Raw genomic sequence first — 24,324 nt, 5'->3', positions numbered from 1 at the left:
GTCATTGCATGTATGATCAAAAGGCAAAATCAACAATCATTCCTTACAGAATTTTGTCAATGGCTCCCAAATATCCAAAAACATTCTATAATGTCTCAGCTATATAGCAATCATACGTTCCATTTTAAACATGTGGCATAGAGATTCCCACCCAAAAGTATAATTTAACCAATCCCAGACATCCATGGAAAAAGTCAAATTCACGTCATTTATATATGCAGATGATATTATTGTTCTCATTCCTATTTCCTGCTCGTTAGATCATATTAAATTAAAACTAAATTATTGTGTGAAGTTGATAGAGAATTGGATGTTGAATCATCAACTTAAATTGAATAAGGACAAAATTAAATTATTTGTATTAAATCATCCTAATATGAAATGTGAAACTAAAGTATTAACCATAAATAAATGGATTATCCACTGGTTAAGTGACAAGAATATTAGGAGTTCATTTTGATCGCAGCTTTTCACTATCACCTCAGGTCAACTTGTTAATAAAAAAGTCTTTTGGTCTTTTCTGGAAATTTAGAAGAATTAGAAGGTATTTAGATAATTATCAATTCCGCCTATTAGTACAATCTTTAATTTTGTCTCAACTGGACTATTGCAATGTCACCTTTTTAGATTGCCCTAAATTTATAATTTTAAAAACTCCAAATGCTACAGAATACAGCCATTAGATTAATCTTCAGATTGAAAAAAAGTGATGATTTGAAGACCCTCCCTCTTCTCAGATTACGCCTTATTTACGTGAATTACACTGGCTACCTCTAGAAGGGAGAATACTTTATAAATTCTATTGTATTCTATTTAAAATACGGTTTGGAGAAACTTCTGATTATCCCACTGTGTGCGCTACCAAATACACATGTATTTTCCATTAATTTACGTATAGTTTACAAATAGCACTACATTCAGTCAAGCCATGTCCTGACTCCCCGATATATGTGAACCATCTTTTATGTAGATCATTGGCTAGTCAGTATTATGACGTTCAAGATGCATTGTCTTTACAATGTCCAAGCCCCAATGGGGATTTTTTTTTTTTTTTTAATGGTTTACTTCTTTATTTTCTTATCAAGCCGCTTCTTTTTCATCTACTCTTCCAAATTAATTAAAATCCATATCAAACTTGATCACCTTTAAAAAACCATTGAAAACAATTATGTTTTGAAAGTATATTTTAAGTAGATGATGGACGGATAATGTCTCTTTACAAATGTAAATTGGCTTATTATGTGTAAATCCTAGATTTGTTGCTCTAGATTCTTTTTTTAAATTATCTGCTATGAGCTAATTTTTGGCAACAGCAGAATATAAATGTTTCAATTAGGATATCATACTGGAAACAATTGCTATGAATACATTTTTAATTTTGTTTTCTCTGTTTTGCAGTTAATGGTAAATGGGGTCCATGGTCTCCATGGTCTACATGTACAGTAACTTGTGGAGGAGGTATGCGTGAAAGGTCCCGCCTTTGCAATAGTCCCAAACCACAGCACGGAGGAAGAAAATGTTCTGGGGATTCAAAAGCGCTTGATATGTGTAATAAACAAGATTGTCCAATAGGTAAGTACGGATATAAGTCCCTACATAATCCTGAATACATACAAAATGCTAGATGGATAAACTCTGGTGGGGGGAGGTCAATGTTTGGTGAGGTTAGGTGCATAACATTGGAATTAGATATTTATTAGATATTTAAGTTGTTTTATAGTCTTGTACTGTCTAAAATGTTTTCCATTGTGAATGTTGGCTTGTAACCCGTTCTGAGCTACTGGGAGGACGGGATAGAAATCGAAATAAATTAATAAATTAATATTATATTATATAATATGCTCATATAATGATTCAAAATGTTGTGTGATCGTGGCACCGAGGTACCCCCCTCTTCAAACCCAGCATGCACCCAAAAAGAGGGAATTGGTCTCAGCATGGCTGCACTTTTCAAGGCTGTATTGTTTGTTCCCCTGATGAGCCAAACATCATTGGGAAGATTGGGAAGATTGGAGAAGACTTGACAGCGTTGGAGCTCAAGTTGTCTTTTGTCAGCTAAGTCCTTGAGCCTGAGCTGTTCTGTGAGGGAGTTTTTTTGCCAGTGAAAGTATCAAAAGCAGTTTTGATTTGTACCTTTTGGTTTTATACTGCTACATTAGTCTGAGGCTTGATCTCCCTCATTATATGAACATATTTATATTGGTACCATTGACAATTAACTAGGTCCGCATTCTTGATTTTCTTAAACATTGGTATGGCGCCAGGGCAGGATCAGGTTGTGGGAAATAGATTAGACATCTCTAACTGTTCTTCAGCACTGGATGACTAACATAGATGGCAAAGTCTAAGTGCTGCAATAGCAGGCCTAGAACTGGCTAGCCAGTGTTCAAAAATTCCCTTCTACCATGTTTCCCCGAAAATAAGACCTACCTCAAAAATAAGCCTTAGCAAGATTTTCGGGGTAGGTCGCAATATAAGCCCTACCCCCAAAATAAGCCCTAGTTAAGATCCCTCCCTCCCATCCCTTTGTGCGCCTGAACCCCACCGACCCTCACACTGTGAGCCTTACATACCTCCGAAGCCTTCCCTCTGACGTCACTGAAATTCTGTAACTTCATCCAACTTGTTTGATGCAGAATAAATTCAAATAGCATTAACGTAGCGAAAGAATAAAAATAAATGTTTGCTTCTTTTCTTTAGGCTTTTACTATGATCGCCTTTTTAATGCAATGAGGTTTTCACTGGCAACGGGCTGCTTCGTGACCTTCCCCGCCGAGGCCTTCCTCCTGCTGCATCACTGACGATGGGAGGGTCGGTGGGGTTCCGGTGCACAAAGGGATGGGGAGGAGGGATAGGTATAACATGAAATGGTGTTTTCTTGCTGAGGATGTGGTTCCTATTCTAGTGAGGACACTCATTTTCAGTATGCATTGTCTTGGAAAATAATGTGATGTGTGAAATGTCATTACTACTGGCAGGTAGGTGATAGTGTGGTTCTGGAGGTAGGCTTTGAAGGCTTTTTGGTGTCATGCTTTGGTACACAGGGTATCCTAGCTTCTAAACATGGCAAGTGTCAAGGGTAGATACTGTGTTTCCCCGAAAAAAAAAAACCCCTAGTGCGTTTTTTGGAAAACAAATTAATATAAGACCCTGTCTTATTTTCGGGAAAACACAGTATTTACTGAAATCCAAAAATAACCATGGGATAGACCAGTGGTTCCCAACCCTGTCCTGGAGGAACACCAGGCCAATTGGGTTTTCAGGCTAGCCCTAATGAATATGCATGAAGCAAATTTGCATGCCTATCACTTCCATCATATGCAAATCTCTCTCATGCATATTCATTAGGGCTAGCCTGAAAACCCGATTGGCCTGGTGTTCCTCCAGGACAGGGTTGGGAATCACTGGGATAGACAACCCTCCTCCACACTCTTCTAGTTCCAAGTACAGGTTGCAGAAATTTGTAACGAATGTACCTTTTTTAATGGTAGTTGAAGCTCCATCCTGCTATCTGCTCATTGGTCCAACAGGATCAGCTCTGATTGACAGCCCAGTTCAAACCTGCAGCTTTAATGCCCTGCCATTTCAATGAACTCCTCATTCCTTGAGCAGGGCTCCAGAGGCAGGCTGAGTTTTGGGGTCTCAGTGTGTGTATGAGTAAGTGGTGCAGGGGGATAGAACTTCAGATTAGTTAGGAACTGGGGAAGAAAGTCTATTCCAAAAGGATGGACTCAATATTAACAAGGGTGGAAGCAAACTGATGGCACTAATATTTCAAAGGAAGATAAAACAGATTTTGAATGGTTTATAAGTTGACAATAGGGATGTGAATGCATTTGATTGATATGGGAAATATTAACAACATTCTCTTTGTCACGTCATAATCATTTCTAGCCCAAAACAACAGGAATAAACCCTGCAATGGCAGCTTTCTTTCCAGTGTTGTTAGATTTCAGCATTTTTTCCCCACTAGATATTAGGCACTAGGCATCCTTGAACCCAGAGACGTAGCAAGGGAAGTTTGTGCCCAGGGCAAATGCACCCATCATCACTGCATTGTGCACCCCCATAGTCTTCCCTGACCCCTGGGAACCAGAAGTGACATCAGAGGGAAGGCTGAGGCTGCTGTAAGCAGCAGGCGGGAGATGCTGTTCGCTGCTGGCGAAGATTTGAAGAGGTAGTGAGGAGGTGCCGGCCCTGGTATTCCCCTCCCCCCTTACTGCACCAGTGCTTGAACCTGTGACTTTCAAGCTGAAAGGCAGCTTACTTTCTAGGAACTGATATTCTGCCTCTTGAAAGACTGCTGCTATAGCCATCCCATGCCTAGCTGTGTCTTGTATTTCTGGTAATCAGTCCTTGTTTTCTCCTTGGCTCTTTGCTTTCAGTAATCTTTGTGTGCTCTTTTGTATAGGATGCATGTCTTAGAGGGACAATTAAATGTCTTCTAGTTAGTAATTATTTGAATCTGTGCCATTATCTTGAGAATCACAATCCTATTAGGCACTCTATAATATCAATCCACTCAAAGATTTTTCAAACTATTGATTAAATTTATATCATGCTTTATGAAGCAGCTTATAATACTTTTAAAAGACACAAGGGGAATCTCAGAATGCCACTTGTCTGCTTGTTGGTTCCTGCAGTACAATGTGGCAGTACTCGTCACTGGCTCACCCAAATGTGCCCTCTATTCTATTCTAATCTCTTTTTTAAATTTATTTATTTATTAAAGAGCACAGAAACAGTATGAAAAATTAGAATTAGAAACAGTGTGAAGAATATAAAAAAAGAAAAAAAGAGATTAGAATAGAATAGAGGGCACATTTGGGTGAGCCAGTGACGAGTGCTACCACATTATACTGCAGGAACCAACAAGCAGACAAGTGGCATTCTGTGATTCCCCTTGTGTCTTTTAAAAGTATTATAATCTGCTTCATAAAGCATGATATAAATTTAAACAATAGTTAGAGGGACAATGGCATTTTCTTACCTTGAGCAATCCTACTTCTTGTTTTGTTTTAGTCTAGTATTCAAGTCTCAGGAAGGAGTCCCTGCTAGGGATCCTCTTAAGAGAATGAACTAGCCAAATTAAATAAAAAGCTGCTAATATAGAAACATAGAATTAGACGGCAGATAAGGGCCACGGCCCATCTAGTCTGCCCACCCCAATGACCTTCCCCTACCTTTCTCTGTGAATAGATCACACGTGTCTATCCCATTTGGCCTTAAAATCAGGCACGCTGCTGGCCTCAATAACCTGAAGTGGAAGACTATTCCAGCGATCAACCACCCTTTCAGTGAAAAAGAATTTCCTGGTGTCCCCGTGCAGTTTCCCACCCCTGATTTTCCACGGATGCCCCCTTGTTGCCGCGGGACCCTTGAACTCAACAAAACTCGAGTTTAACCCAATAGGACAGGTTTAAAACAATGTACAGTATAGGGTTTATTTCCAGTGTCATTAAAGACTCATTCAGGATTAGATGGTTCAAAGTCAGGTATCTTCCAAGAAGACTCCGAATCATACAAAACTCAACTGTGCGACTGATTTTCGGCCTAAAGAAATGGGAACACATAACCCCCTACTACCAAAAACGCCACTGGTTGCCCCTGGAGGCAAGAGTATTTTTCAAATGCCATTCTCGGTTTGGCCCCTCTGTACCTGGTCTCCCACTTTAAACTAGACTGTTCCACCAGGCCTACACGCAGAATACGCATGTTTAGCCATCCTACAATAAAAACCTGCCAATACAAAAGATTCCTCGACAGAACGCTTGCCTTCCAAGCAAGTCTACAGAACGACTGATTAAGCAGCAGCATCATGCACTCCTCATCCTACCTCAACTTCAGAAAACTTATTAAAACCAACCTGTTCAACCAATTTGTGACCAAGAATTCCTAAACTCTTCACTGCTTATCTCTCACTGTATGACCTATCCCTTCTTATTGTAAATCGCCTCGATCTATCTCCCATTGACCAAGAATTCCTAAAGTCTTCACTGCTTATTCCCTCACTGTATGACCTGCTCCTCCTGTTGCAAATCACCTCGAATTACCTTTACTGTAAACCCGCATCTAAAATGTTACCATACTCTGTACAAATTTTCATGTACTCAAAGACTTCATTGGTTTTTTTTCGCTGTATGTCCAGCTCTTCTTTATTGTAAACCGCCTCAAACTACTTTGGCTTTGGCCAATAAATTATTATTATTATTACTGGAAAAATGCTGAAGTTAGAATATCCCAATTGGGAGGTTATTATTAAGGGCACATTTAAATTAAGAATAAGAGTACTAGGGAGCAGAAAATAATAGCAGAAAAAGTAAACAATTTCTTTGTCTCGGCTTTTACCCAAACTGAAAACCTTCTTTTATGTTGATGATTCAGAGCATCTGAAGCACATTATTCTAAGCCTATAGGATGTAATAGATGAAATTGACAAATTAAAGAGCAATAAATCATCAGAACTGGCTGATTTATTCACCCCAATGTCTTGAAAGAGCTCAAAAATGAAATTGCAAACCTATTACCAGTAATCTGTAATGTATTATTTAAAATGGCCTCAAACATGTGGACTGGATGGTGGCCAACATAAAACCAATTTTTTTTAAAAACGACTCTTGAATGATCTGGGAAACTATAGATAGACTTTGTTGTTGGGCAAAGTGATTAAAGCTGTACTAAAAAAACAAAATTACAGAACAATTCAATGTTCCCTCTAAGCTGGGTAGGAATCCTCTATCTGTATTTTTGCCAGGGACGGTAACACTTCAATATCATGTTTTTAATCACTAGGGACAGGCAGGTCCTTTGGAGTTCTGTAGATCTTGCCTGACCCTTGCTATTGAAAATGTGATACTGAAGCAGCATCACCACTGGCAGGAATGTAGGTGGACGATTCCCACACAGCTTACAGGGAACATTGCTAACCATATAGCTCCAGATGTATCATTGAGCCATACTACTGGGACCTTCTTATGGTTTTCTTGGCATGATATAAGAGTAGCTTGCCATTGTCTTCTCCTACAGAGTGTTAGGCAGGCACAGCTTTGTCACCCCTGCCCAACATGGGCATCACTGCCAGAAACTTCCCAGCTTCACACCCAAGGCAGTGGAGGGTTAAGTGATTTGTCCAAGGCCACAAAGAGCTGGTTTGGGATTTGAGCCTTGGTTTTCGGGTTCCCCTTCCTGTGGGGAATAATGAGGTAATGGTTGTATCTATGTAATTTTGTTTCATTGCATATCTTCAGCTGTTTTACCTATCACTGATACCAGGCTCACAAGACTGTAGTTTTCTAGATCATTCCTACCCTTCAGGTCTCAGGCATTGTGGCCATTTTAAATGATAAGTTATTGATTAATATTAAGGGATAAGTAATTTCATATTTGAGCTCTTTCTGAACTCTGAGGTGAATGCCTTCTGGTCCTGGTGATTTGTTGCTTTTGATTTTGTCAGTTTGATTTATTATATCTTTTAGACTTATGATGATGTGCTTTAGTTTTTCCAAATATCACCATCAAAGAAAGTTTCCAATGTATTTATGACTCCTTTGTCCTCCTTAGCAAAAACCAAGACAAAAAAAAAATCATTTAGCTTTTTCTGCTATTACCACATCTTTCCTCAGCTCTCCTTTTATGCCGGGCAGTCCAGCAGTCTAACCAACTCTCTCAAGGGGTTTTGCTTCAGATGCACATCTATAGCATATTTTTGTTTGTTTGTTTTTTAACATCTTTCTTGGCCTGCTTTAATGCTTTAATTCAGCTAACTTGCCAGTGTTTGTCTTCATTCCTGTTGTCTTCATTAGAGTCTGCTTTCTATTTTCTGAAAGACACTCTTTTGGCTTTCATCACTTCATCATTACAGCACACTGGCTATCATTTGGCTTTCTTTCAACTTTTTATGATGCATGGAATACATTTTATATGGGCTTCCAGAAAGATTTTTTTAAATAGCATCAAAGCAACATGCAAACTTTTGACCCTAGCATCCACTCCTTTTAATTTTATTCTAACCAACTTCCTCATTTTATCATGATGTCTCTTTTGAAAATTATGTTTTAAGCAAACTTCATTGACAGTAGATGAAGACCCTACTATGGTAAAGTGAAAAGTGATTGCCTCATTAATTTAATGGGTATGAATAAAACAAAGGCAGAATATGTTTTCATATTCAAAAATGAACTGAATGGTTACTTTGAACTAAATATGAACCACTGAAATTTTTCTCTGTGCGCGTACCTAGTGGGCAATATAAGAAATGTTCTACAAAACAAATCTGAAAGGATGCTCTGTGCTTAGAATTGATAGCAAAAGTTTAGTGCATAAAATGTAGAATGATACATTCGGGCTGCAGAAATAGGAAGGAAGAGGCTATTGTACATTGAACAGAAGAAAAACCTTTGGATGATAGTTTCTGATGTGAAACAATGTGATAAGGTCATGATCTTAGCCAGAGGGACGTTGGGATGCATAGAGAGAGACATACCCAGCAGAAAAAAGTCAATAATGCCCCTCTATGTTAGGCTCAACATAAAAAAACAAGTTTCTGAATTTACAATTCTAAGATAGTTTCCTCAGTTTATGCCCTAATTCAACCAGATTTATGAGAATAAATTTTCAGCTGAAAATTCATGGGGTCATTGTCCAGTGACGCTCAGAATTTTGTTGACCACCACAGGCATTATGCCTGGAAATTCAATGTCAAGCTATGTTCAGGCTTCAGCATTGAATTTCCGGGTTTCCAGAGCCGGCTACACCATAGACAGTTAAGTGCAATATTCAGCACTTAAGCAGCTATGGGGCACCATATAAATATAGGACTGACTTTTCTGTGGTCTTTTCTGTAGTAGTTATGCAGTGACCTTGGCCAGTTAAGTGCTGAATATTGGCATTTAACTGACCAAGTGCCAACTCTGCCCTGGAACAACTCCCAAATAATCTGTTTTGCTTTAAGCACTAACCGGTTATTTTCAACGTCATTAAACAATTACGTGCCACTAAAAATGACTGGTTAGTCCCCAAAAGGGTGATTTAACCAGCTAAGAACCATTTTGACCCCCATCTTAACTTAGGAGCTTAAAATTTATGTGCATAAATTTAGGCCTGCCATTCATTTTCCTGAATTTACTAGCCTAATTTACGATCTTAGTGCTAAGATCATAACATATTTCACTGCCCTAAATACACCTTATCATTTTTTATACTCCTAAATTTAGGAAGTTAGTGAAATTTTGAATAAAAAGTTATGTACTCAGCATAACTTTCAAACATCATAATTCTCAAAGTTAGGAGCATAAAGCCTATGAATATATTGGGCTGCTGTTAGTAAGCCCTTTCTGAGAATACTGTGCTCCAGTTCAGAGATTGAATCTCAGTAAGTATAAACTACAGAGTTGCACGGAGACAGAAATCAAACCCGTCCCACTGGCATCAAACCCATCCCTGTACACCCCCTAAGCCACATATGTTGGCACATCAGTGGCTCAAGAATGCTGCCAGCAATTACTACGCTTGGTAGAAGGGAGTTCTGGCCACCTTTGGAGGAGGTCCTCAGTTGGCAGTGCTTGGGGATCCCCACCAGCTACAGCAAGGGTCAGCAAATATTTCAATACTGAATATTTGAACACAATACAAAGACATCTGCTATATACATTTCCCAAAGCTAACATATTTCAGTCAATACATTCCTGTTTTTTTACATTTGTTGTCTGGAGATTTATTTTTCCATCAAATTGGATCCAGTTTCTCTTTTTTCTGCTTTCCTCATGTCTTCTGCAAATTCTTCTTCAAGCGGTTGCTTTCCATTGATTCCTCCTACCATGGTCCAGCATTTTTACCTCTCTGTTCTTCACTCCCCTTATACAGCATCTTCATTCTCTTCTGTCCTGGATCCATCTCTCTATTTTTCCTCTCCCCACCCCTGCAAAGCATTTCTTCCTCTCTCTCCTCCACCCCCATGTATAACATGTCTCCCTCTTCCTCACTGTTACCATCTCTCTCTCTCTTTCATCCCCTCCCTTGCTGCAAAGGGAGTGGGGAAAGAGAGAGAGAGGGATCCAGGGTGCATCTCTCCCACCCCCTCTACTGCCACATCCAACATTTCTTCTTCTCTCATCCTCAGTGGGATGGGACAAAATTTTCTGGCAGGTCTGACCTGTCAAAAGCCTTACTTTCCTGTAAATGCCTGAGCCAATCAGTGCTCAGGCACTGACCAGGAAGTAAGGCTACAACAGCTCAGACCTGCCGGAAAAATTTGCCCACAAAGTTAGGTAGTCACCCGGCGTTAATAGAGAATCGCTCGGAATGCTCATTTAAATATTAATGACCTCTTTTTAATACATATGCATAGCAGAGTTGGAGTCTGCCAGGAAGCTCGGAACAAACCTGCCAGAAAATTTTGCACACAAATGTAGGACAGCTTGGGTAGGGAATCACCCAGTGATAATAGAAAATCGCCTGGAGTGGTCGTTTAAATATTAATGACCTCATTGTAATACATTTGCATGGCAGAGTCGGATGCCAGGAAGCTCGGAAAAGACCACGCTGAGCCCTTTTGAAAATTGGCCGGTAGAATACTTTCACGCTAAACTGGCTGGAACCTGTTTAGCAACCATCGTTAAAGGCATAGTGGTTTTTGAGAATCTTCCCCTGGTGGTTTAGCTGATGCGTATGATATTGCTTTTCTTATTCAAGTTAATAAATCTCTAACTAGTCTGATGTGCTTAATTCTGAAAATGTAATGATCTAAATTATGCAGATATTAACTCTTGTGCAATTGGGTGTGCCTTTTCTTCTATTTCAATAGATGGGTGCTTGTCAAATCCTTGCTTCCCTGGCGCTGAATGCAGCAGTTTCCCTGATGGCTCTTGGTCCTGTGGGTCATGCCCTGCTGGGTACTTTGGAAATGGTACATTCTGTGGGGATATCGATGAGGTACAAACGTGCTTTGTTTTGCCCAGTTTTATAAATAATTCCCTAAAATCTCTCAAGAATTAATTGTTTGTTTTCTTGTTGAATCATAGTGTGCATTAGTCCCAGATGTATGCTTTAAATTAAGTGGAGTACATCGATGTGTCAACACAGACCCAGGTTTCCATTGTTTGCCTTGCCCACCTCGTTACAAAGGGAATCAGCCTTATGGAAGGGGGCTGGAGATAGCCGAGAAAGACAAGCAAGTAAGTGAAATGCTACAAAGAAATAAGGTTACGTAAGTTCCGCCTGTGTAATCAAATCGTTTCACTTACTCTTTTAACATTCTTGCGGGTATTTGATGTTGAAGGACGTCACGATCTCTCCTCATCTTCAACCAATTCGCAACCATTACGAAATCACTTGAACCACTTGTAAACCATCTTCATGGTCACTGCAGCATCACCATAAACTCATTTTAACATTTTTGTGTGTTTCTTTCCACTTTTTTGCAGTATGAAACAAAATTTCATGTTGATCATGATCCATGATTTACAGCACACCTTAAAACACATCTTCTCTCAACAAGTTGAAACTTGTCACACACTGTTACTAAGGTTTGACGTGCCACTTCCCGTATTGAAGATCCCTGCCTTTCTGTTGGATGGTGCTCAGTAGCAGCATTCACCGTATTTTTTTTATATCACATTTCGTAGGTGCTTATAAGATTGCCCCTCCTCTACAAAAGCAGTATCATATACATTTATGTTTTCTTTGTTCCTTTTTGCTATTTTTCTAAGGGCTTCAGAAGTGCCAGTTGTTAGCCAAGTGTTTTCAATGGCTAAGAACATACATATGGCAATGGCCTCCTCATTAGCCCCGTGATTTTTATTTTATACTTAAATATTTTAAAGTGCTCTGTGCTCTAGTAATAAAAGCTAATCAACACTAAAACTTATCTTTATAGTATTCTTTTGTTCACATCGTGAAGGGACCTGTCATTTCGACATGTTTCGCCCAAAGGCTGTTTCAAGAAAAGTCCCCCCTTCTATATTTTCTCTGCACCATCCCGATCCACTCATTGTTTGTGAGCCCCAGTACACACATACATAATGTAGGTGCTAAGAACATATAGGGGGGTCACTAAATCAGACCATGGGAGTTAGTTGGGCTGATTCCCGTGGTCATCACTGAGGGGCACCAGGCCCAGGACAAATATCAGGAAATTCTGTTTCACACAACGAGTGGTGGACGCTTGGAACGCTCTCCCGGAGGAGGTCGTGATGGAGACCACCATTCCGGGATTCAAGGGCAAGTTGGATGCACACCTTCTCGCAAATCACATTGAGGGATATGAGTAAACAAGGTTTCTCAGCAGGGAACACTTGGCTTGGCCTCCGCGGGTGCGGGTCGCCGGACTGGATGGACCTAGAGTCTGATCCGGCGAAGCCATTTCTTATGTTCTCAGATATTCAATACCAGGCCATTTCCAGTAACTGGCATTGAATATCTGGTCTATTTTTAGCCTCTATAAACTTAGTCAGCTTAAGCACTGGCCAGCTAAGTTTATAGTGGCCAAAGATTTGGCTGGCCAACATAGCTGGCTAGCGCTTTAAATTTCGTTGATAGCCGACTAAGTCGCATGACATAGCCAGCTATCCACTACGGCCCTGATTTTATAAAAGACGCCTACTAGTAGGCGCCTAGATCGGGATGCCTACAGAGTTAGGAGTCTAACTTAGAACAAGAACAACAACATAAGAAGTTGCCCCCGCTGAGTCAGACCAGAGGTCCATCTTGCTCAGCGGTCCGCTCCCGCGGCGGCCCATCAGGCCTAGTGCCTGAACAGTGGTCCCTGATTAATTTTGTAACTTACCTCTAATCCCATCCCTATAATCTACCTCTACTCTTATCTGTACCTCTCAATCCCTTTGTCTTCCAAGTACCTATCCAAAGCTTCTTTGAACCCCTGTAGCGTGCTCCTGTTTATCACAATAAGAACTTATATTTTATAATTGGTTAATCAGCGCTGTTAATTGAAAGCACCATTAAAAATCAGTTTTAAAAAATGTATTAACCAGTAGGCACATTCATCAGACAGTGTGGCATGATTTTAGAACTCTTGACTCTGCCCTGACTCTGCCCCCAGACAGCCCCAGCACTAACTGGATAGTGCCACAGTGGTCAACCAGGTCATTCAGTGGTTATGTGCTGCAGAATATTTTGTGGGGACCTGGTCAGCACTAGCTCACCAAGTATAAACCTCTCCTTCCCAATTAACTAGCACTGAATATCAATCCTGGTGTTACTGTAGAGCAGCGGTCTGAAACTCGCAGCCCACCAGGTACTATTTTGAGGCTCTCGGTATGTTTATCATAATCACAAAAGTAAAATAACAGTTTCTTGATCATATGTCTCTTTAGCTATAAATTACAATATTATTATTAGCCAAAAGGAAAGATTTATAACTATAAAGAGTTTTACCTCATATAAAATTGTCATTTCTTTAATAAGACATTAACTAATTTTTTCTGAGGCCCTCCAAGTACCTACAAATCCAAAATGTGGCCCTGCAAAGGGTTTGAGTTTAAGACCACTGGTAGGTCATAAGTACCAGGCAATGGTATCCTAGGGCTGACTAACTGGATTTCTGACCTAAAAATAAGATGATTTTTTTTTTTCATTTCAATTTCACTTTGGAAGAAATAGATAAATACTCCAAAGTATTCCACTTCTTTACACAATTTCCTCCTAAGGTACACAGTCCCAGGTAATTTGTTTATTTATTTTATGAATACCATATATTATACTATGAATTTTTTCATAAAAATTAAAAGCGATTAAAATCAATCATTCTTAGAACACAACCAAACTAAAACTATTCAATCTAAATTATTTAAGAGTACCTAGAATTTTTATCTGATGTATCCGTCCATTGTGCATGCACCCATCCCCTCTGAACCCTAAAGCTCATGAAATATCAACTTGCAAAATTGCTTTTTATGCCCTTTTTAAAACGTTCAAGCAGAGTCTCGGTCCGGTGATGTGGGAGAGAATGCCACAGAACAGGAAAGAAGCTTACTCTTTTGTGAAATCCATTGTTTCCTAAGGCCAATTAGCATATAATTACTCTATTAAGTTATGGATGCAATTGACCTTTTTCCATAAGTTGCGTGTATAAAGTTGTGTGCTAGTTGGAAATTTGGATGTACAATTTCCTAGAGATAATGGAGGAATAACCAAGTGATTCTGTTCCTGAGCTCAAAGTACTCAACCTGGGATAAAAGAAATCAGTAGATCTTAACAAATACCAACGTAATCCTGAACAAATTTTTTTTAAAGCTTTATGAGCTAATACTAGGATTCTAAACTTCATATAATAATTGCATGGCAGTCAGTGAGCTGTTTTGAAATATGGTGCTACAAGATCATACTTTCTGGGCCCCCGTTATAGGGTTGATTGCAACATTGTGAACTGTTGGCATCTGTTAATTGTATTTTGAGGTGGTCCATTAAAAAGTGAATTACCATAGTTTAATCTACTCATCACCAAAGCATGAACCAATTTATACGAGGGGCTGCTGAAAAGTTCTCAGCCCAGCCAACAAAGTTGGGGCAGTCTCCATCAAAGGCTAGCAGTTTCTAGCGCGGGGAGCTGCACTGAATGGCCTGCACTGCTCCCGACGCTCATAGAGTTCCTATGAGTGTTTGGAGCAGCGCGGGCCATTCAGCTTGGCTCTCTGCGCTAAAAACTGCTAGCGCAGTTTAATAGACAAGGGGGCTAGTCCTGTGATTTTCCACTTTTTGTTCTGAACGAAACGGAATGAAAAAAAATGGAAAATCACTGGACTAAGTGTATAGCCCTCGATGGAGACTGCCTCAGTTTTGTTGGTTGGGCTGAGAACTTTTCAGAGGCCCCTCTTATTGCTATAAAATCATCTACAATCAGTCAGACTGTTCTAATCATTTTAAGTGCACCAAAGCAAGAATTCATTACAAATGATATATGGGCTTCAGTCGTCAAATGTGAATCAAAGGTTAGTCCTAATGGACTCGATATTCAGCTTGCAGTGGTAAGGGGCTTGTAAGTGACTCACAGCCATGGGCTACATTAAATCCGGATATTTAATGCTGGGGCATATTCAGCATTTAGCACTGAATAACTGGGTTAGTGTGGCAATCTGAAAGTTAACTGGATATTGGCTAGTATTCATAAGAACATAAGAATTGCCGTTGCTGGGTCAGACCAGTGGTCCATCGTGACCAGCAGTCCGCTCACGCGGCGGCCCTCTGGTCAAAGACCAGCACCCTAACAGACTAGCCCTACCTGCATATGTTCCGGTTCAGCAGGAACTTGTCTAACTTTGTCTTGAATCCCTGGAGGGTGTTTTCCCCTATGACAGACTCCGGAAGAGCGTTCCAGTTTTCTACCACTCTCTGGGTGAAGAACTTCCTTACGTTCGTACGGAATCTGTCCCCTTTCAACTTTAGAGAGTGCCCTCTCATTCTCTCTACCTTGGAGAGGATGAACAACCTGTCCTTATCTACTAGGTCTATTCCCTTCAGTACCTTGAATGTTTCGATCATGTCCCCTCTCAATCTCCTCTGTTCGAGGGAGAAGAGGCCCAGTTTCTCTAATCGTTCACTGTACGGCAGGGGTGTCCAATGTCGGTCCTCGAGGGCCGCAGTCCAGTCGGGTTTTCAGGATTTCCCCAATGAATATACATGAGGTCTATTTGCATGCACTGCTTTCATTGTATGCTAATAGATCTCATGCATATTCACTGGGGAAATCCTGAAAACCCGACTGGACTGCGGCCCTCGAGGACCGACATTGGACACCCCTGCTGTACGGCAACTCCTCCAGCCCCTTAACCATCTTAGTTGCTCTTCTCTGGACCCTTTCGAGTAGTACCATGTCCTTCTTCATGTATGGCGACCAGTGCTGGATGCAGTACTCCAGGTGAGGGCGCACCATGGTCCGGTACAGCGGCATGATAACCTTCTACGATCTGTTCGTGATCCCCTTCTTTATCATTCCTAACATTCTGTTTGCTTGGTGCCTAGTTAACTCAGTGAATAAAGTTGGGACAGCTGGTTAAGGAATTAGCTCGTTAATGCTAACAGTGATACTACACAGCTAAGACCCACTGAATATTGGCAGCCAGACAGCTCAGCAGGGTTTAACTGAGCAAGAGCCTCTCCTGCTTAATTGAACCCCTTTGAATATTGACCCCAACATTTTTGCAGTACTTTCTAAGGAACCCTTAGAAGAGAATGTTTTAGTAAGGACCCCTTAGTAAGAGGATGTTTTTGTGGCACCAGAGATATAATGAGGGGAAAGACCCTATCAGTAATTCAAAGTGTCTTGGATTCAACTTGAGACAATGTTGACAATGACAATGTTGACGACCAAGTACAAATGGCCTGCAACCTCAAATCAACCGTTAATAAATCAGGATTCTTTGGATCTGTGCAAACCACCAGTTGAATATCGTCTATACATATATATGCTGAAATTTCCAGTTTGGATCAAAAGTGCTAGTGGTCTCAAGGGGGGAATTCATCAATGTATGCTACTTTTAAGACCAGCTATTTTAGCATAAGGCCTCACTGAAAAACAATTGGACCCTGTGTTAAAATAGCACGACTTGTGGTAAAATAACCCATCTTAACAGTAGCACACATTGGTGAATTTCCCCCTAAATAACAAAAGGAAAAGGACAGAGTCCTGAGGTATTCCACATGATAGAGACTGTGTGGCTGAATTTCCTGAATTATTTGATGCACAGAAGAATTAGTCGGACAAAGGTAACCATGCAGCTAGTTTCTTTTCTGGACAAAACAAACTGCCTTCATCTATGTCAAACTGGATTTCGTGAACATTTTTTCACAGAACTTATCATGTTAGCTGTCACAGACTTTATCCATCGAACCCTTGATGGCGGAAGAGAAGTAATTCTTATCTCCCTTGATCTCAGTGCAGCATTTGGCTTAGTTGATCACAACATCCTCCCCTCCCGTTTTAAAGAGATCAAAATAACTAATGGTCCCTTTTCTTGGTTTCAATCTTACTTTCAAGATAGAAAATTCAGAGTACTGTGGTCAGGCGCAATTAAAAGCTTTAAAATGATGCTAAAACCTTGTCTTTTTGAACAAGATTTTGGTCCATCTTAACCCCTGACTTGGTCGTAGGCTATCCTCCACTGTCTCCCGGTTACCTGGAAGTGTTTTTATTTACCTTGGATGATTCTGCTTCATTCCTGTCATTAAATGGAGTTCCTTTCCTTTGATTATGTTTTAGCCTGTAAACCACTTCGCTCTGCTTGACAGTTGGCGCGGTATAGCAAAATGGGAATAAATAAAATAAATAAATAATTGTTTCCTAAAGCCAATTAGCATATAATTACTCTTAAGTTATGGATGCAATTGACTTTTTTCTATAAGTTGCGTGTATAAAGTTGTGTGCTAGTTGGAAATTTGGATGTACAACTTTCTAGAATTAAGGGATTAAAATGTAGGAACTTTTATATGAGTAACTTGCCAGTATGCACGCAAGACAGTGATTTATGCATGTAGATGGCTTTGGAAATTGTTCAGTCTTCTAAAACAATGTACTGTCTATGAAAACCTTGTGTTTTGAAAATGGATGGACTTCTGTGTGCTGAAAGGCGTGAGCATACTTTTGAAATTAACCGCCGTCTTGAAAATGTACTCTTTAATGATTTTTTCATTATTGCTTTTTGGTTAAGCAACATATAGCTTGCCTGGATCCAATTTAGGTCCCTTTTTGAATATAGGTTATGCACCTAGTCCCCTCTTGCACCAACCACATTTCTTTTGTTTGTCTATTTAGAAAATGAGTGAGGATTCACAGCCTTAATACTCAGTCTCAATGTTTATAATTGTTGGATGGTTCTAACATACGATCTAATATATACATCTTTGTCTTTTTATTTTTTAGGTGTGTGAACCTGAAAATCCATGCAAAGATAAAACTCATCACTGCCACAAATATGCAGACTGCATATACCTGGGCCATTTCAGTGATCCTGTGTACAAGTGTGAGTGCAAGACTGGATATGCTGGGGATGGACTGATCTGTGGTGAAGATTCCGATTTGGATGGATGGCCCAACAACAACTTAGTTTGTGCTGCAAATGCTACTTACCACTGCAATAAAGTAAGTAAGAGGAGTACTCCAAGATTGCTTGTAATATATTGTCAAACATTATGGGGGCACCTAGAAGACCTGTGTTGAGGCCTTATTCTAGAACAGAATCTGGGTGCCCAGATTCCATTATAGAACACTGGCATAATCTGGCATCTTGTACATTTTACATTTGTTCTCTCACAATTGCAATTGCATCAATGTGACAGGAATTCACATAACTTGTATAAGTGGGAGTCCTGCTCATTGTTCATGCTCTACCCTTGGGTATGCCCCCTTGCGTTTAAGCACTATGCCTACTTACACAATAGCACGCTATGCTAGCACTTAAACAAGGAGCTGAACTGGGACTCAAACCAAGTTCACACATCCACAACTTTAAAATATCAAAATATCGTCCTCCACAAAAGGCCAAAACAAAAGAGGAACACCAAATAGCTGACTTCACTCTACTGTTATGCTGGAGGAAAAGCCTCAGAACCCTGTCGGGGAAAACCACTCAGACATTAATGAGTGAAGTTACTTCATCGGCAAAAAAAACCTCCAGGCTTATTTGCAAAAAAACACTTTTGCTTTTAAACAAACATGGTTCTCCCGCAAGTCCCTTTTAAATCTCAAATGCAATCATCTACATTCTTGAGAGTTTTTTTTGAGAACAAGCATGGCGTTTTTTGCCGAGGAAGTAACTTCACTTGTTAACGTCTGAGGAGGTTTCCCTGATGGGGTTCTGAGGCTTTTTCTCCAGCATAACTGTAGAGTGAAGTCAGCTATTTGGTTTTCCTCTTTTGTTTTAGCTCTTTTTGGAGGAGGATAATCAAACCCAGTTTCCCAGGATCTCATTAACCATTAGGCTACTCCTCCACTCCTATTATCACTTCATCTTCCTTAGAAATCCCATATGCTTGTCCCTTCTTTACTTGAAGTTAACAACATGAAAGTGTAACACAGAAACATGGAAAATGAAGGCAAATAAACACCATGGTGTGCAGTCTGCACTTCCAAAACATCTAGAGCAGGGGTCCCCAATGTCCCTCCTCGAGGGCCGCAATCCAGTCGGGTTCTCAGGATTTCCCCAATGAATATGCATTGAAAGCAGTGCATGCACATAAATCTCATGCATATTCATTGGGGAAATCCTGAAAACCCGACTTGATTCTGCCCTCAAGGAGGGACTTTGGGGACCCCTGGTCTAGAGCAAGGGTGTCAAAGTCTCTCCTCTAGGGCTGCAATCCAGTTGGGTTTTCAGGATTTCCGCAATGAATATGCATGAGATCTATTAGCATACAATGAAAGCAGTGCATGCAAATAGATCTCATGCATATTCATGGGGGAAATCCTGAAAACCTGACTGGATTGCGGCCCTCGATAAGGGACTTTGACACCCCTGGTCTAGAGGAAAGGAGGGACAGGGAAGATATGATTCAGACGTTCAAATACTTGAAGGGTATTAACATAGAACAAAATATTTTCCAAAGCAAGGAAAATGGTAAAACCAGAGGACATAATTTGAGATTGAGGGGTGGTAGATTCAAAGGCAGTGTTAGGAAGTTCTACTTTACGGAGAGGGTGGTAGATGCCTGGAATGCGCTCCGGAGAGAGGTGGTGGAGAGGAAAACGGTGACTGAGTTCAAAGAAGCGTGAGATGAACACAGAGGATCCAGGACAACCAGTGGCTTCCCCCATGTCTTTCTCAATAACAGACTATGGACTTTTCCTCCAGGAACTTGTCCAAACCTTTCTTAAAACTAGCTACGCTATCCGCTCTTACCACAACCTCTGGCAATGCCTTCCAGAGTTTAACTATTCTCTGAGTGAAAAAAAATGTCCTCCTATTGGTTTTAAAAGTATTTCCCTGTCATATCTCCCCTCTCGTGCCTTTTATTTTTTTTTCCAGATTTTACATATTGAAATCTTTAACTCTGTCCTCATATGCTTTATGAAAATGACCACTGACCATTTTGGTAGTCACCCTCTGACTTGACTCCATCTTCAAAGTACGGTATACAGTACTCAAAAAAGGAGGTCTCAAGACATTTATACGAGGCATTATCACTAGAGAATGACACAGGGACAATTTTTTCCCCATCAGGATTCAATTTCCACGTCCTGTCCCCACAAGTTTTGTCGCTGTCCCTGCCCCTGCCCCATTTCTGTAAGCTCAGCCTTAACCACACAAACCTCAAACACTTATGATTTTACAGTGTTTGAGGCTCGTGCAGATGAGGACAGAGCTTGCAGGAATGGGGCAGGGACAGGAAAAGAACTCACCAAGAATGGAAAATGAGTTCCCGCGGGGATGGGAAAGTGTGTCCCCCATGTCATTCTCTAATTATCACCTCCTTTTTTGGCTGGCCTTCCTTTGCTTGTGCACCCAAGCATCCTTCTAGCTTTTCCCATTAACTTTTCTAACTGTTTGTCCACCTTGAGATCATCAGATATAATAATCCTTATGTCCATCTCTTCTTTTGTGCACAGAAGTACTTCACCCCCTTATGCTGTACCACTTCCTCAGGTTTTTGCAGCCCAAATGCCTAACCCTGAATTTTTTAGCATTAAATCTTAGCTGCCAAATTCTAGACCAGTGGTTACCAACCCTGTCCTGGAGGACCACCAGGCCAGTCGGGTTTTCAGGATAGCTCTAATGAATGTGCATGAGAGAGATCTGCATATAATAGAGGTGCCAGGCATGCAAATCTGCTCCATGCATATTCATTAGGGCTATCCTGAAAACTCAACTGGCCTGGTGGTCCTCCAGGAGAGGGTTGGGAACCACTGCTCTAGACCATTCTGCAAGCTTCATTAATCCCCTCCTCATGGTATCCACACCATCAGGGATATCTACCCTATTGCAAGTTTTGATATCATCTGCAAAACGGCAAATCTTAGATGTCAGTTGTTCCGTAATGTTGCTTACAAAAATATTTTAAAAAATGGAACAAAAACTGATCTTTGCTGCACACCACTGGTAACATCCCTTTCCTTAGAATGAACTTTGTTTACTAGCAATTGTCGTTGGCTTCTGCTCAGCCAGTTTCTAGCCCAGTAAGTCACTTTAGAGCCCATAACAAAAGCACTCAGTTTATTTATCAGTCACCTATGTGGAGCCATGTCAAAGGTTTTGTGAAAATGTAAATACATTACATCTACTTTTCTCCCTCAATTCAACCAGCTTCTCCTTGCTTTTCCAGATAGGAGGGAGCTTCAAAATGTTTCCGCACTTTTATTTTATTTTTTAAAACAATATTAAATATTCAAAAGCAAATTACACCTTTCAACATAATTACCCTGTTTTGCGATACTGGGTCCTACTAACTTCTTAATGCCATCAGAAAAAAATGTTTTTAGTTGAGCACAAAAATATGAAAATGCTGAAATTTATTATTGCCTGTCTTCTTTCTGCGATCTCTTTCCCCTACTATTTTTGAGAATCAAAATGGCCTTATTTCCCTCTTATTTGTACTTTCCTAACAAAAAGGTTTGTTGCTCCTAAAATAGTTCCTTTCTGTTTTGCCCACTACTTTTCTATTCCCAGATTTTCCCATCCAGCTAACAATTCCTTGAGGTATTCTCCTATCATGACAAAAGTCAGTTTTTTTGAAGTCTAAAATCTTCCCTTTTGAATGAAACCCACTCCATGCATGTCTTAACCGGTGATAACTGTTTGCAAGATGATCGACCTTCAGAAACACTCTCCTCATTTCTAAGCGTTAGGTCCAATATTGCCCCATCCCATGTGGATTCCATTACCAATTGCTGGAACAGTTCTTTCTGTAAAAAATTCAGGATCTCTCTACTTCTAGATGACCCCCACAACAGGAATGCTCCAAAAAATGTATTGAAATTGCTTATTAGTGGTCCTTTCCCTTTCTTAGCTATATTGGGAATATCTTCACTTAAATCTCTGTCCATGTCTGCCTGTGAAGGAGGCCTGGATCGATAGCATGGAATGTTGCTACTCTTTGGGTTTTTGCCGGATACTAGTGACCTGCATTGGCCACCGTACGAATGGGCTACTGGGCTTGATGTAAGGCTAGTCTTATGTTATTCTGTTCTTATGTCACATCAGTGTGAATAGATTTTCCATTCCCTCTTTACAAATATGTCATTATATTCTGTAAATTTACTTATGCATGGGGCATATAAATTGCTTAGATTGTAAACTGCCTTGACCACAGGAATTGCGGTATAGCAAATATGGGTGCCTAGTTATACAATTACCCTTTAGAAACATAGAAACATAGAAGATGACGGCAGAAAAGGGCCACAGCCCATCAAGTCTGCCCACTCTATTGACCCACCCCATTGAGTCTGAGTGCTAGTGACCTTAACTTGACCCTTGTAGGGATCCCACGTGGATGTCCCATTTATTCTTAAAATCGAGCATGCTGGTGGCATTGATCACCTGCACCGGAAGTTTGTTCCAGTGATCTACCACCCTTTCCGTGAAGAAATACTTCCTGGTGTCACCACTAAATTTCCCCCCTCTGAGTTTGAGCGGATGCCCCCTTGTGACTGAGGGTCCCTTGGGAAAGAATATATCGTTTTCCACCTTGACACGACCAGTGACATACTTAAATGTCTCAATCATGTCACCCCTTTCTCTGCGCTCCTCCAGGGTATAGAGCTGCAGTTTGCCCAGTCTTTCTTCGTATAAGGTCAATATTCAAAAACACTTATACAGTTGGCCGCAGCGGCAGCTTTTTAAACGCTCTTTAAAAAAAATTCCTGGGGGCTAAAGAGTTCATTTATTTTATTTTTTTATTTTAAAAATTTCTATACCGTTTAAAACTAAATGGTTTACATAATTTACATACATAATTTTGTAAAAACATAATAAAACAAGCACACAAACAATCATCAGAAATCATATCTACAAACTAATACCGTGGAGGGGCATAATAGAAAGGAACGTCTAAGTCCGTTTTTGTCCGTTTTGCAAGTCGTCCAAAGTAAAAATTAGCCTAGGACACATTTTCAAAAAATACGTCCAAAATTTTTTTTCTTTCGAAAATCGTCTAATTATACGTCCTGCCGATCTGATCGTCCAAGTCGCTAAATAGTCCATCTGTATACCACATTTTCATCCAACTTTTTATCCAAGTTAAAAATGCCTAGAACAAGCCCTGTTGGATGTGGGAGGGGTCTGCAAAGTGATGGACTGAATACCCAGATATGGCACCTAAATAGTGGGGTACCTTACAGGGCACTGCTGTGAACAAAAAGGGTGCCATGTCTTCTCCTCACTACAGCTCCCTTATAGGTCACGGTGAGCCCCCCAAACCACCTCCCAAATCCCCTAGACCCACTTATTTACCACCTCAATAGCCCTTATAGCTGCAGGAGCCACTTATATGCCAGTAAAAAATGGTTTTGGAGGTGTATAGGAGAATGCACATGTTTAAATATCAATGCAGTGATTATAGGGGCTTATGGGCAAGGGTCCTCCTCTCCATGAGCCCCTAACCCACCCCCAAGACGACTTAAGCCGCCTCTGAGCAGGACGACTAGGCTTTCCTATGCCAGGCTGCCAGGTGATGATGGTCTGGAGGCTGAATTTTAAAGATGTGATTACGATTTTTATGGGGTTGGGGAGGTCAGTGATCACTGGGGTAGTGTGTGGGGGTCTGTTTTATGTTTTTGCAGTGCTTATCTAGTGACTTTAGTTGAGTTTTTGTGACTTAGACCATGTTTTAAATGGTCTAAGTTACAAAGTCCAAGTTTCGTCTATGCTGGGCTGTATAACTTTCGGTTATACATGCTGTACGACTAAGTCTAAGCTGGCCCACATCCTGCCCAATTCCCGCCCCGTTTAGTTTTGGTCATTCAGCGGCTCTATGAAGGCCTAGGTCATTTAGAAATACTTCCAAAACCCGTTTTCAATATCGGCACTTGGACGTATTTGGACAATGTTCATCCAAGTGCCGACTTAGGCCGGTTTTTGGACGTTTTTCTCTTTCGATTAGGAGCCCATAGCTTATATAATATAAATCATGAATAATTCATCAACTGTGTAGAGAGAAGAATTATTGGCTAAAAAAGGCTTCTATAAATAATTGCGTCTTGAGTAATTTTCTAAACATGACCTTTTCATTACAGTTTCGTATTTGGGAGTTTCATATTTTAACTCCTGCATAGCATAAAGTCATTCTGCCAGTCTCAACAAATCTAAATTATTAAACAGCCAACGTTAACATTGAACACTGAAAATGAAAGTATAAATTGCTCGCACCAAAGATAAAAAGGTATGG

General features: G+C 40.4%; 1 protein-coding gene across 1 annotated transcript in view; it reads left to right on the top strand.

Moving 5' to 3' along the window:
- Positions 1-24,324, top strand: part of THBS2 (thrombospondin 2) — a 285,177-nt gene that overhangs the window by 159,124 nt on the left and 101,729 nt on the right. Inside the window, exons 11-14 of the mRNA XM_033937149.1 lie at positions 1,399-1,572; positions 10,802-10,929; positions 11,019-11,171; positions 17,870-18,088. Of these exons, the coding sequence (XP_033793040.1) occupies positions 1,399-1,572; positions 10,802-10,929; positions 11,019-11,171; positions 17,870-18,088 (674 nt within the window). The remainder of the gene's footprint in view (positions 1-1,398; positions 1,573-10,801; positions 10,930-11,018; positions 11,172-17,869; positions 18,089-24,324) is intronic.

This window comes from Geotrypetes seraphini, chromosome 3, assembly GCF_902459505.1.
Source record: "Geotrypetes seraphini chromosome 3, aGeoSer1.1, whole genome shotgun sequence".
Taxonomy (NCBI): Eukaryota; Metazoa; Chordata; class Amphibia; order Gymnophiona; family Dermophiidae; genus Geotrypetes; species Geotrypetes seraphini.
This window is presented reverse-complemented; position numbering and strand designations above follow the sequence as displayed.